Here is a 13,963-nt window from a genome sequence, read left to right as displayed (position 1 = left end):
AGAAGAAAAATCACAGTGAGAGAGTGGGCGTGTTGATGACATTCTATCATGCTGCTGGTACCAAAAGTAAACAAACAATGAGAGCTAAGAAGAAGACGACACAAAGACGCTAATGTAAAACTTTAACTGTAGAGACAACAAGAAAATGTTGGTGGACAAATGGCTCCGTGATGGCGGTGGAATCCGAAGCCTGTCCTGTCTAATGCATGCTCCAGAGAGAGAGAGGGAGAGAATACTATGCCTCATGGACATAATGTGCAAAAACAGCTATTCATATATATTCAAACCTCTGTGGTTTTTCAGAACAATTATTCAAAAGTAGCAATTCAATGTCGACGCTCAGGCCCTGATAATAAAACCCTAGCAATTTCAAGACATTGTCGACTCGAGTACCAACTATATAAATAAAATGCATAATTAACATGTGTATGTAGCCTATGTACATATGCGTATGCATATGTATGTGTATACAAACACACTTTTTTATACGCAAACTTGCATACTAGTCAAATGTTTGTTTACCTTGTTCAACTTTGTTGTTTTTAGCCATGTGTATTGTTGTGTATGTACAATGAGAGCAACAAAAAGCCAGAGGCAAATTCCCTGTACAGTATGTGTTCACACTTACTTGGCCATTCAAACTGACTCAGGCAGAGGAGATGCTATGTCTCTAGTCACTTCTTTGGAGACAGAGTTGAACTATTACTGCCTAAGACATGTTGCAATGTAGTGTCGTTATGTAGGTCACTGACCATAATGTGGCCTGTCTCAATTTACACAGCAAGCTGGAAATTATACGTCAGTAATTAGAGCAACATGTAGACTGCCAAATCGTCACCTGACCCTGTGTGTGTGTGTGTGTGTGTGTGTGCGTGCGCGTGTGTGTTAGTGTGATAAGAGATCAAAGGAATGGAAAGAAACATGACCTTAAATGACAGCTAAACACAATCAAGACACACACTAGTTCTCATCTAAAAATCTAAATACATTTGATTTGATTTAGATATTTTATATTGATATGAGATTAAATTAGATAAATCACGAAGCATGTAATAAATTAGATTTTTTTTATTGCTTGACAGTCCTATTTTTAAACTTTTTTTAAAGGGTTAAATCAAGGGGGTGATCGAGAGCCTACAATAAACTTTAATTAAAGTACTGAGTAAGCAAAAATCCTTAAAAGACCTGGCAATATCCACAGAAACCTGTAACAGGATATTTAATCACAACAAATATCTGCCTATCTGTGATACCAAATTTGGTATGCTTACCACATTTAACTTGTGGGCTGTCATCAAAAATGATTTAATATAAAAGCTCCTTGTGGATACAGTGTGTGACACAGAAGACCTGGGAGTCCCTGCTTGTGGTTGCGGCTATGTTCTCATAAGCTTGAGATCATTTGAAACATTTGAGTGCATCTTGTTTGGACACCTACTCTAAAAACAAGAACCGGACCTTTTGAGAAGGATTGGTGATTACTGTTGACAGAGAGGTCAGGTAAGGACAACTTTGAAATATCTTTAAATGTCTTTTTTATAAGCATTTAATACATGTGCAAAATGTCTCATTTATTGAATGTCTGCAGTAATTCATCCACAAATTTTGACAAAACCAAACAATAGGTTAGTATTTATTTGCAGTAATAACCTAGTCTGAAAAGTATTGAGTCACTTTGTGATTCAAAGCCCACCTGTAACAAAACGAAGACATGGTTTCAGTGTGGATAAGTTTCCTATACATCAAAATTTTAAGTGCTGCTTAAGATAGATAGATCTTTAATGTCATTGCATATTTTTACACAACTAAACTTGGTTGCAGCTTAGAAGTACATGATAAAATATAAAATATGCACACTTACACACCTCCCTCATGCCCATGACCTCATACACATCATTACCCGTACTATAAATAAATACTCAACACATATTACCCATGATATAAATGAGCAGTGAACACAAAAGTTTAATTACATGGACTTAAAAACTCTAAGATGGCACTTGCTTTGAAATTATCTAACAGAAATCAGCCGCCACCATGAGTACGGACGCAGAGATGGCCACTTATGGCAAAGCTGCCATTTACCTTCGTAAGCCAGAAAGGGAGAGAATTGAGGCTCAAAGTGCACCATTTGATGCCAAGAGTGCCTGCTACGTGGCTGATGTCAAGGAGCTGTACTTGAAGGGAAAAATCATCAAGAAAGACGGTGACAAAGTCACAGTCGAAACCCTGGACACTAAGGAGGTTGGTATCAAGTCAGTCAGACTCAACTGGGAGAATCCATATGATCGGATCTCATTATGACAAATGTCCTATTCCAGGAGAGGGTAGTGAAAGAAGCTGACGTCTATCCAATGAACCCTCCCAAGTATGACAAGATTGAGGACATGGCCATGATGACCCATCTCAATGAAGCCTCTGTGCTGTATAACCTCAAAGAGCGTTATGCAGCATGGATGATCTATGTAAGACAATCTGCGTAATGAGAAAAGAGAACTATTGCAAATTGCTATACTTGTAGAAAACATAGTTAACTGTTGAATCTCTATGATCACTTTCAGACCTACTCTGGGTTATTCTGTGCCACTGTGAACCCCTACAAGTGGCTCCCAGTGTACGATTCTGAATGTGTAAGTGCCTATAGAGGCAAGAAGCGTATGGAGGCTCCACCTCACATCTTCTCTGTCTCTGACAACGCTTTTCAGTTCATGCAAACTGGTAAGTTTTTACTAAAACAATTTATCAGTATATTAAGTTTCTGTTGCAGTAAAACATAATGATTTTGTTTTTGCTTTAACAGATAGGGAAAACCAGTCTGTCTTGATCACGTAAGTTTGTTACATTTACATTTGTAGATTTGTTAAATATCTTGATCAAATCTTCTACATTTGTGTATATACCTAATCTATCTGTCTATACCTAGTGGAGAATCTGGTGCTGGAAAGACTGTGAACACCAAGCGTGTCATCCAGTACTTTGCAACAATCGCAGTTGGTGGACCGAAGAAGGACGACTCAAAGGTATGTTACTGTATGATTATAATTCAGGGTTCTTTCTCTATTAAAAATTAAGTCATTTCTTGACAGTAATTCTAAACCTGGATTATAGGGGTCATTGGAGGATCAGATTATTGCAGCCAATCCCCTGCTGGAGGCTTATGGTAACGCCAAAACTATTAGGAATGACAACTCTTCTCGTTTTGTAAGTATGGAACGATATCTACACATGAGAGAGGTTGTCACAGATTGCCAATGTGGAGGGACAATAAAAATCCTTTGATCCAAACAGGGTAAATTCATCAGAATCCATTTTGGCGCAACTGGCAAACTGGCTAGTGCTGATATTGAGACATGTAAGTAATAATACTCATAGTACATACAAACGACTGGAATTGATAACTGGCCAGACTGTAATTTATGAACAATATTTGTAGATCTGCTGGAGAAGTCCAGAGTGACATACCAGCTTTCTGATGAAAGAGGCTACCACATCTTCTTCCAGATGATGACCGGCCACATACCTGAGCTGATTGGTAAGCAGATTGGTGTTGCACATTGTTTAACCTGTTTTCATATGGAACAAATGTTCAGACATTTTCACTCTTTTTTTTATCTCCAGATATGGCACTCATCACCACCAACCCCTACGACTTCCCCATGTGTAGCATGGGTCAGATCACTGTGGCCAGCATTGATGACAAAGTTGAGCTGGAAGCCACTGATGTGTGTGATCTTCACTTCAAAATATTTAAAAACATTTTTTGCATTAAATGCAATTGCATTTTCCTAAACTGAATATGTTTTGTGTGGAACTATTTTAAACTCAGAACGCTATTGATATCCTGGGCTTCACTCATGAAGAGAAAATGGCCATCTACAAGTTGACTGGTGCTGTGCTCCACCATGGTAACATGAAGTTCAAGCAGAAGCAGCGTGAGGAGCAGGCTGAGCCTGATGGCACAGAGGGTGAGTACTGAATGGCAGCTCAGAGTGAATAGCTTAGGAACAACAGTAATGAGGTTCTTAATCACACTGGTGTCGGTTTACATCATAATGGAAATCTCTGAACTATTTTCAGAGGCTGACAAGGTTGCTTACTTGCTGGGTCTGAACTCCGCTGACATGCTCAAGGCTCTGTGCTTTCCCAGAGTGAAGGTCGGAAATGAGTATGTCACCAAGGGACAGACTGTACCTCAGGTAAACATGAATCATCAATATCCTACTATTTCAAAAAACAGGGTTAGGGTTACTATCCTAAATCATTGTATCAATAAATAACTTACAAAGCACTTACAAATGGGCATCTCAACTGCAGTTCTGACTTACTGTGTCCTACTTCAGAGGAAAACTGCTACATTTCCCTGACAGACAAATGTTATTATTTTGTAAGTACAGTATGTAAATACATTCTGCTGATAATTCATGTCTTTTACTCTTTACTTTAAGTAGACATTGGAATGCAGGACTTGTACTGTGTGTGGTGATAAAAAAATGTTACTTCGGAAAAAAACGTTTTGACTAGGCCTAGTTCTAAAACTGCCAACACTTTGCCAGTTAGAGAAATGCTGAGAAGTAAAGCATGCAGTTTTTTTTAGAGTGACTACTCTTTGCTGCTCTCCTTGGTAAAATCATTCCACTATGTCAAGCAATCCCATCCGCTCTGTGCAAATGTCAGTGACAGGGTACTGGCCATTCTTATTATACATCCATGGTACAGGTAGATGTGGAACCGGACCTTAGGTTAGTTTTTCTGAGGAGGCAGCTGCCAGGAGGAAGAGAGGCTTTGCCGAACACCATATTGGGCCTGGCTTTTATTTAATATCTATTGTGGGCAAACAAATCTTGTTAGCGTCATGTATGCTATTTTATTGAGTTTTCTCTCACTCAAATCCGTTTACATGTGTTTAACATCTTTCGCATATTCGAGTCACCACATTCAACCGGAAAACTGACCGGACTGACTCACTCACACAAATTCCTGCCTTTATTAAAGAGATTAGAAGAAATAACAGAAATCAATACCACTGATTTAACAAAAAGGTCAAATCGCATCCTTGTTTTTATTCAGGTGATGAACTCAGTGACAGCCCTGGCCAAGGCTATCTATGAGAGGATGTTCTTGTGGATGGTCATTCGTATTAACCAGATGTTGGACACTAAACAAGCAAGACAGTTCTACATTGGTGTCCTGGATATTGCTGGTTTTGAAATCTTTGACGTAAGCTTCATTTCCAACAATTCAGAAGCTGAAACTTTTCATAAAAGAATAATTTTTATTGCCCTGCGAGAAATTATACTGATGAACTGTCCCCTCACAGTTCAACACCTTGGAACAGCTGTGCATCAACTTCACCAATGAGAAACTGCAGCAGTTTTTCAACCACACCATGTTTGTCCTGGAGCAAGAGGAGTACAAGAAGGAGGGTATTATCTGGGAGTTCATTGACTTTGGCATGGACTTGGCTGCCTGCATTGAGCTCATTGAAAAGGTAATAATTTGGTGATTATACATAATTGTTCTTAATTTGAATAGATATGACATACTTCTTCCCACTTTTTTCAAGCCCATGGGCATCTTCTCCATCCTTGAAGAGGAGTGCATGTTCCCCAAGGCCTCCGACACATCCTTCAAGAACAAGCTGTATGACCAGCACCTTGGAAAAACCAAAGCATTTGAGAAGCCTAAGCCCCCCAAGAAAGGCAAGATTGAGGCCCACTTCTCCCTGGTGCACTACGCTGGTACCGTGGACTACAATATCGCTGGCTGGCTGGAAAAGAACAAGGATCCACTGAATGACTCCGTCTGTCAGCTGTACATGAAATCCCCAGTGAAACTGCTGGCTCTCTGCTTCCCTCCCGTCGTTGAGGGTATGCTAGTAACTGCAGTAAACTAAAACATGTTTTTAGGCTATACTGTATATAGTTAAGTAAAACTGTATTAGAGCAATGAAACATTCTAATAAATCAAGAGACATTAGCCTAGGGGGCAGAAGATTTGATGAATGCAAGGGGCTGGATTAACATGTATGGGGTTACACAATGTTGCAAACATATCTTATATACTGTATGTATGTATATATATCTCAGTTATATTCAAACTCACAATTGATTACATGTCATGATAAGACTCCCCATTTTGGATCTACAGGAGAACTTGGGGAAGCTGATGACTAACTTGAGGAGCACCCATCCTCACTTTGTGCGCTGCCTGATTCCCAATGAAACAAAGACTCCAGGTATATAGTGAACACAATCTCAAGAGATTATTTGAGGAGTGGATTTTTGTTAATATAGTTTCCTTGATTTGGTGCTGCTTTAACTTAGACTATTTATGCAAAGAAGTAATTAAGAAATTTATTTTTTACAGGTCTCATGGAGAACTTCCTGGTCATCCACCAGCTCAGGTGTAACGGTGTGCTGGAGGGTATCAGAATCTGCAGAAAAGGTTTCCCCAGCAGAATTCTCTATGCTGATTTCAAGCAGAGGTATCAGTCATTATTTTAATAGAATTTTGATAAAGTTTCTTTAAAAGAAATACTCACACTGACCATTAACTCTCTCATAAAAAGGTACAAGGTGCTGAATGCCAGTGTCATCCCCGAGGGCCAGTTCATTGACAACAAGAAGGCTTCAGAGAAGCTGCTTGGGTCAATTGATATTCCACATGACGAGTACAAATTCGGACACACAAAGGTAAAGACATCACTCTTATTTTACTATAGATTAATGACCAAAGAGGTTAGGTTAAACAACCTAACCTCTTTGGTCATTTGTCCAGTGTGTTTGATTGTTTTTCTGTTAATTATATATGTGTTGTATCTGTTAATAATAAAGCAAAATATCTCTAAACTATGTACGTGATTGTAGAGTTTGGTGCCAAGGAATAAGTGATTTATTGTTAGGATAGAGGCAGAGCAGCCTGCATGTGGCCATTATCAAAACACCTTCACCTTATAAGCCCTGAACCATGTGGGGTAGGTGAAAATGTTTTTTAGTTTTTGTTTTACAGGGTGTGAAGTATTCACTATCTGAGTTCATCCTACGTTAATTTTTATTTTGTGTTTGATCAGGTGTTCTTCAAGGCCGGTCTGCTGGGTGTCCTTGAGGAGATGAGAGATGAAAAACTGTCATCTCTGGTCACCATGACTCAGGCTTTGGCCCGTGGTTATGTCATGAGAAAGGAGTTTGTGAAGATGACGGAGAGGAGGCATGTTGAAAACAGCTTATTCTGAATCATGGTATTAAAAAACACTAACAATATTGTTTACAACAGCTTCTTCTTGTCCGCAGGGAAGCCATATATACCATCCAGTACAATATCCGCTCATTCATGAATGTCAAACACTGGCCATGGATGAAGGTGTACTACAAGATCAAGCCTCTGCTGAAGACTGCTGAAACTGAGAAGGAGCTGGCAAATATGAAGGAGAACTATGATAAGATGAAAACTGACTTGGCTGCTGCCCTGGCCAAGAAGAAGGAACTGGAGGAGAAGATGGTGTCCCTTCTGCAGGAGAAGAATGATCTGCAGCTGCAAGTAGCATCTGTAAGTATACATCAACAGAAAGTTGTGCTTTTCATGTTTTTCAGAGTTGATGTGCTAACAGCTATCTTTATATAATTAACTAGGAAGGAGAGAATCTGAATGATGCTGAGGAGAGATGTGAGGGACTTATCAAGAGTAAGATTCAGATGGAGGCCAAACTCAAAGAGACAACTGAGAGACTGGAGGATGAAGAGGAAATCAATGCTGAGCTCACTGCCAAGAAGAGAAAGCTGGAGGATGAATGCTCTGAGCTCAAGAAAGATATTGATGACCTGGAGCTTACCTTGGCCAAAGTCGAAAAAGAGAAACATGCCACAGAGAACAAGGTTCGTATATAATAGTTTTCCCGCTAAATACATTCCAGAGGGGAGACCCTCCGCTGCTGAATTATTGGCGCCGCAGCTTCAGAATTTAACTTTTTCATTAAGTCCCAATTTCCCGACTCTGCAGAGCTGAGGTTGAGCAACTGGAACAATGAAAGGACGTCAATTAATCGCAAAGTCATGACAACCAAGCAACAGCACAAGTACAGCTTTTTCACCTCATGCAGAGTGATAAACAGGGACAAAAGCCTTGACGGCTAATTCTCATGGAAGCCACGCTCACGCAGGTCTCGTGGAATAGAACAGCCACAGTGTCTTAAAATACCGTTACGGTGACTGAATTTATTAAATTCACCGTTTCTCTGACCCCAGATGAGAAAAGAAGTGTGTGTATCCTGCAGTCCATCTGCCACAACCCTGCTGCAGGAGACGTATTCACATGACAGGCTGTATTCACTTACTGTTTCAAACTTTTGCAGGTTATGTTAAAAATGTGATGCTATACGGGCACTGCTAAATGCGTTATTTATCTGGAATTGTTCATTAGCTGTGGTTGATATATGTCAAGCTGAATGGACTCACAGTAGTAAACAGATTTTATTCTCACCCAAAGACTGAAACAGAACTCATTCTTATTTCTTCTTCTTCATAATGTAAAGGAAAGGCATTTGACTCTTTACTATTTTACATTGCTGTTACAAGCTGGTAGCGTAGATACTAGTGCACCACCACTAATTTTCAACCCTAACGTTAACCCTTCCCCCACCTGCCCATTAAAAAAGAATCCAGAGGAAAAACTGTAATAATCTGTATAGCATATCAAGTAATATTATAATGATGACAGTTTAAAGACAAGATTTGTCTTGCACATTTAGGTGAAGAACCTGACTGAGGAGATGGCCTCTCAGGATGAGAGCATTGCTAAGCTGACTAAGGAAAAGAAAGCCCTTCAGGAGGCTCATCAGCAGACTCTTGATGACCTGCAGGCTGAGGAAGATAAAGTCAACACTCTGACCAAGGCGAAGACCAAGCTTGAGCAGCAAGTGGATGATGTAAGTTTACAAAGTCTCTTGGATTGGCAAAGCAGGATTCTTGAATTTGATGATTAAAAATTAATCTCATTTTCAGCTTGAGGGTTCTCTGGAGCAAGAGAAGAAGCTCCGTATGGACCTTGAGAGATCCAAGAGAAAGCTTGAGGGTGATCTGAAACTGGCACAGGAATCCATCATGGATCTTGAGAATGAGAAGCAGCAGTCTGATGAGAAAATTAAAAAGTAACAGTTTTTGAATTTGTAAACAAGAATCATTCTTTTAAAATGTCAACTGCATGAACTCTATTTACTTCATCTAAACTTCTCACAGGAAGGACTTTGAAATCAGTCAGCTCCTTAGCAAAGTTGAAGATGAGCAGTCACTGGGTGCTCAGCTTCAGAAGAAGATCAAGGAGCTCCAGGTGATATATGGTTTTACAGAAACCATTTCTGATATTTCAAATTTTGTGTATTAAAAGGGAAAGTTTACTGAAAGACCTTATATCTACATTCAACAGGCTCGTATTGAGGAACTGGAGGAGGAGATTGAGGCTGAGCGTGCGGCTCGTGCCAAGGTTGAGAAGCAGAGAGCTGACCTCTCCAGGGAACTTGAGGAGATCAGTGAGAGGCTGGAGGAGGCCGGTGGTGCCACTGCTTCTCAGATTGAGATGAACAAGAAGCGTGAAGCCGAGTTCCAGAAGCTCCGTCGTGATCTTGAGGAGTCCACTCTGCAGCATGAAGCCACTGCTGCTGCTCTTCGCAAGAAGCAGGCTGACAGCGTTGCTGAGCTGGGAGAGCAGATCGACAACCTCCAGCGTGTAAAGCAGAAGCTTGAGAAGGAAAAGAGTGAATACAAGATGGAGATTGATGACCTCTCCAGCAACATGGAGAATGTCGCTAAAGCAAAGGTAAGCAATGCATTACATGCTATTGTATAACCCAAATTAGTACAGTAAAAAAAAGTATGTTATAGATCAAATCTGATCACTGATCTCATCTCTATTTACTCATTAGGGAAATCTTGAAAAGATGTGCCGTACTCTAGAGGACCAACTCAGCGAACTGAAGACCAAGAATGATGAAAATGTCCGTCAAATCAATGACACAAGTGCACAGAGAGCACGTCTCCTGACAGAAAATGGTATCTACAGTACAAGCTATCAGTTAATGATCTGTTGTGTATGTTATTGAGAAACGTGTCACAAACTAATGTATCGTGACATCTTTCACACAAGGTGAGTTCAGCCGTCAAGTTGAAGAGAAAGAAGCTCTTGTCTCCCAGCTGACCAGAGGCAAACAGGCATTCACACAACAGATTGAGGAGCTGAAAAGACATGTTGAAGAGGAGGTTAAGGTAAGAAACTGATAAGTGTGTATTGGTATTATTAGTTTGGGATTGTGGAATTTTGTAAATTCAATCATATGTCTTACACCAGGCCAAGAATGCTCTTGCCCATGGACTGCAATCAGCCCGCCATGACTGTGATCTGCTGAGGGAGCAGTTTGAGGAGGAGCAAGAGGCCAAGGCTGAGCTGCAGCGTGGAATGTCCAAGGCCAACAGTGAGGTGGCTCAGTGGAGATCTAAGTATGAAACTGATGCTATCCAGCGCACTGAGGAGCTTGAGGAATCCAAGTGAGTAACATTCAAACATAATTTTATCATAACTCAACTTTGGAGCAAACATTTTACAGCTCTGCCTTCATATGTTCATCTAGATCTTTAAAAACATAACTAACCATTAATAACAACATAGGCTGATTATAAATTGCCCACCCCCCTTTCCAAAACCTGTTATTTTGAAATACTCGCTACTCTAGGAATATTAAGGCTTCAAACAAACAATACAACACTCAAAATACAAGAACTCACACTGCAAATTATTGTTACTAAGGCTTTAGGTTACTTCATAGTTTTCAGTGGGAAACAAATCTTACCTTTTGCAAACAGGAAAAAGCTGGCTCAGCGTCTTCAGGAGGCTGAGGAGCAGATTGAGGCAGTGAATTCCAAGTGCGCTTCTCTTGAGAAAACCAAACAGAGGCTCCAGAGTGAGGTGGAGGACCTCATGATTGATGTGGAGAGAGCCAATGGGCTGGCTGCCAACCTGGACAAGAAGCAGAGGAACTTTGACAAGGTAGCATTGTTTACTTTGTATGGCAATTTGTGTTGCCAAGCCACACAAACAATGAAAGCTATATATATTTCTCCTCATATTGCTACATAACCAATCGTGTTATTCAGGTGTTGGCAGAGTGGAAACAGAAGTACGAGGAGGGTCAGGCAGAGCTCGAGGGAGCACAGAAGGAGACTCGTTCTCTCAGCACTGAGCTGTTCAAGATGAAGAACTCTTATGAGGAATCTCTGGATCAGCTGGAGACCATGAAGCGTGAAAACAAGAATCTGCAACGTGAGTTCTACGTTATGTAACAGTTATATTGTATTCAACACATGTATTTCTTACATTGTATTCAACATGTGTTGGAATAAAGTGTTTATATTTTACATTCTAAGGCTTAACAATATAAAACACATGTATCTCTCTGCAGAGGAGATCTCAGATCTGACTGAACAGATTGGTGAGACTGGCAAGAGTATCCATGAGCTGGAGAAGTCCAAGAAGCAGGTGGAGACTGAAAAGTCTGAGATCCAGACAGCTCTTGAAGAGGCTGAGGTATACTTTCTTCGGGGACATCTTCTGAAAAAAAATCTAAATCATGGACAACTATACTTTAAAAAGGTTTGAAGGCAGAGATTAATGTTTAATTCTTTGATATCATCAGGGAACTCTGGAACACGAAGAGTCTAAGATCCTGCGTGTCCAGCTGGAGCTCAACCAGATTAAGGGTGAAGTGGACAGGAAGCTAGCAGAAAAAGATGAGGAGATGGAGCAGATCAAGAGGAACAGCCAGAGGGTGATTGACTCCATGCAGAGCAATCTGGATTCTGAGGTCAGGAGCAGAAACGATGCCCTGAGAATCAAGAAGAAGATGGAGGGAGACCTGAATGAGATAGAGATTCAGCTGAGCCACGCCAATCGCCAGGCTGCTGAGTCCCAGAAGCAGCTGAGGAATGTGCAGGCCACGCTGAAGGTAATATTAGACACAGAATTGTTGCACAGACTATGATCCGTGCAGGTAAATTTTGGCATATTTCGTGAATACTGTCCTGATATTTTTTCTCTAGGATGCACAACTGCACCTTGATGATGCTGTCAGAGCACAGGAGGAGTTCAAGGAACAAGCTGCTATGGTGGATCGCAGGAACGGTCTGATGGTAGCAGAAATCGAGGAACTTAGAGCTGCACTGGAACAGACGGAGAGAAGTCGCAAAATCGCTGAGCAGGAGCTGGTGGATGCCAGTGAGCGTGTTGGACTTCTGCACTCTCAGGTGAATGAGCCCAATCATTTCTTCAATAATTCAAAAATCTAATGACATTTTAAGTAATGTGAAAATCAGACATGTGATGACTAAAGTGCCTAAATCATTTTTTGCCTTTTAGAACACAAGCCTTCTGAACTCCAAGAAGAAGCTTGAGTCTGACCTGGTCCAGGTCCAGAGTGAAGTGGATGACACTGTTCAGGAAGCAAGGAATGCAGAGGAGAAGGCCAAGAAGGCCATCACTGATGTGGGTTTACATTTTAATTCTTCTTACTTTCACTCCAATGTGTTTTTTCAAGATTATTCTAATCAACATTTGATGCTGCCTCCTTTAGGCTGCTATGATGGCTGAGGAGCTGAAGAAGGAGCAGGATACCAGCTCCCACCTGGAGAGGATGAAGAAGAACCTGGAGGTCACTGTTAAGGACCTGCAGCACCGCCTGGATGAGGCTGAGAACCTGGCCATGAAGGGTGGCAAGAAGCAGCTCCAGAAACTTGAGTCCAGAGTAAGAAAGAAAGAAAGAATTTGCAGAGCTCAACTTATTAAAAAAAGATGTATTCTTATTGCCTTATTGTTCATTAAAGGTGCGTGAACTGGAGGCAGAGGTTGAAGCTGAGCAGAGACGCGGAGGAGATGCCATTAAGGGTGTCCGCAAATATGAGAGGAGGGTGAAGGAGCTCACCTATCAGGTACAGTAACATTGATAGTTAACATACAAATCAACTTAACATACTTTACAAAAACATTTATTTACTTTTAAATAAACTTTAACAGACTGAGGAGGACAAGAAAAACGTTGCCAGGCTGCAGGATCTAGTTGACAAGTTGCAGCTCAAAGTCAAAGCCTACAAGAGGCAGGCTGAGGAGGCGGTAAGGATAATATATAGATTTACACAACACTGAAAGCTTGATACCGTGGCAGATCTATTTCAATTGAAGATTACCTTTGGTCTTTTAGGAGATTCAAAAATGTCAATCTCTATGTTTTTTCAGGAGGAGCAGGCCAACACTCATCTGTCCAAGTGCAGGAAGGTGCAGCATGAGCTGGAGGAGGCTGAGGAGCGCGCTGACATCGCAGAGTCCCAGGTCAACAAGTTGAGAGCAAAGAGCCGTGACTCTGGCAAGGTAAACATACCAATAAAGACATAATTTAAATTTTAAATTTAATTTAAAAAAAGTTATGACTGATATACTCAGTCACTTAGATTTGTTTGAAATAAAGTTGATTAAACACTTTTTTTATTTGTGTTTTTAGGGTAAAGAGGCAGCTGAATAAAGAAAACTGCCTGGTCAGCTGTTTCTAATCATATAATATGACGTGAGATGTGTTGTAAAAATAAAAGGATTCCTTGTCACAGTTAAATTGCTGTCTGCCTGCTTCTTTTCATTGCATTGTTACCCCCAAAATGATAAGTGTTAGACTGGGAAAGTGGCTTTCCGGTAAAAACAATTGTATAAGTAGTAATATATTGTCAGGTTTCAGCACGAGGACCCAAATGCAAGACTCTTCCAGGCAGAACAAGACAACAAGTATTGGGAACAGGTGAGAGCAGAAACGGAGGGAAACTAACAAGACAGGAAGTGCAGACCATATAAGGAGATGGGCGGAGACAAAGACACATGACAGACAGGTAACCACAGAGCACATGGGGAACAGCAACAAGCACAAAACATAACAAATTACAAA

At 40.7% G+C, this 13,963-nt stretch overlaps 1 protein-coding gene across 1 annotated transcript; it reads left to right on the top strand.

Moving 5' to 3' along the window:
• Positions 1–1,337: 1,337 nt before the first annotated feature.
• LOC120564294 (myosin heavy chain, fast skeletal muscle-like) lies at positions 1,338–13,639 on the top strand. The gene is made up of 39 exons (XM_039809150.1): positions 1,338–1,500; positions 2,023–2,244; positions 2,322–2,465; positions 2,562–2,718; positions 2,801–2,828; positions 2,924–3,020; positions 3,109–3,201; positions 3,289–3,352; positions 3,434–3,532; positions 3,619–3,722; positions 3,827–3,965; positions 4,078–4,196; positions 5,068–5,217; positions 5,318–5,488; positions 5,564–5,884; positions 6,148–6,235; positions 6,367–6,484; positions 6,569–6,692; positions 7,070–7,206; positions 7,290–7,545; positions 7,629–7,871; positions 8,744–8,920; positions 8,997–9,142; positions 9,231–9,321; positions 9,418–9,807; positions 9,914–10,040; positions 10,135–10,253; positions 10,336–10,532; positions 10,848–11,031; positions 11,139–11,304; positions 11,444–11,568; positions 11,678–11,986; positions 12,081–12,284; positions 12,397–12,522; positions 12,611–12,781; positions 12,861–12,965; positions 13,051–13,146; positions 13,270–13,401; positions 13,532–13,639. The coding sequence occupies exons 2-39, from the start codon at positions 2,038–2,040 to the stop codon at positions 13,550–13,552; spliced, it is 5,745 nt and encodes a 1,914-aa protein (XP_039665084.1). The 5' UTR covers positions 1,338–1,500; positions 2,023–2,037; the 3' UTR covers positions 13,553–13,639.
• Positions 13,640–13,963: the final 324 nt, after the last annotated feature.

This window comes from Perca fluviatilis, chromosome 8 (genome assembly GCF_010015445.1).
Source record: "Perca fluviatilis chromosome 8, GENO_Pfluv_1.0, whole genome shotgun sequence".
NCBI classification, from domain to species: Eukaryota; Metazoa; Chordata; class Actinopteri; order Perciformes; family Percidae; genus Perca; species Perca fluviatilis.
This window is presented reverse-complemented; position numbering and strand designations above follow the sequence as displayed.

Bases quoted from the DNA above. Each gene is read 5' to 3' on its own strand.
- LOC120564294 (XM_039809150.1), top strand. From the start codon at position 2,038: ATGAGTACGGACGCAGAGATGGCCACTTATGGCAAAGCTGCCATTTAC. The intron at 2,719-2,800 runs GTAAGTTTTTAC...TTGCTTTAACAG, and splicing joins TTTTCAGTTCATGCAAACTG to ATAGGGAAAACCAGTCTGTC. The intron at 6,693-7,069 runs GTAAAGACATCA...GTGTTTGATCAG, and splicing joins ACAAATTCGGACACACAAAG to GTGTTCTTCAAGGCCGGTCT.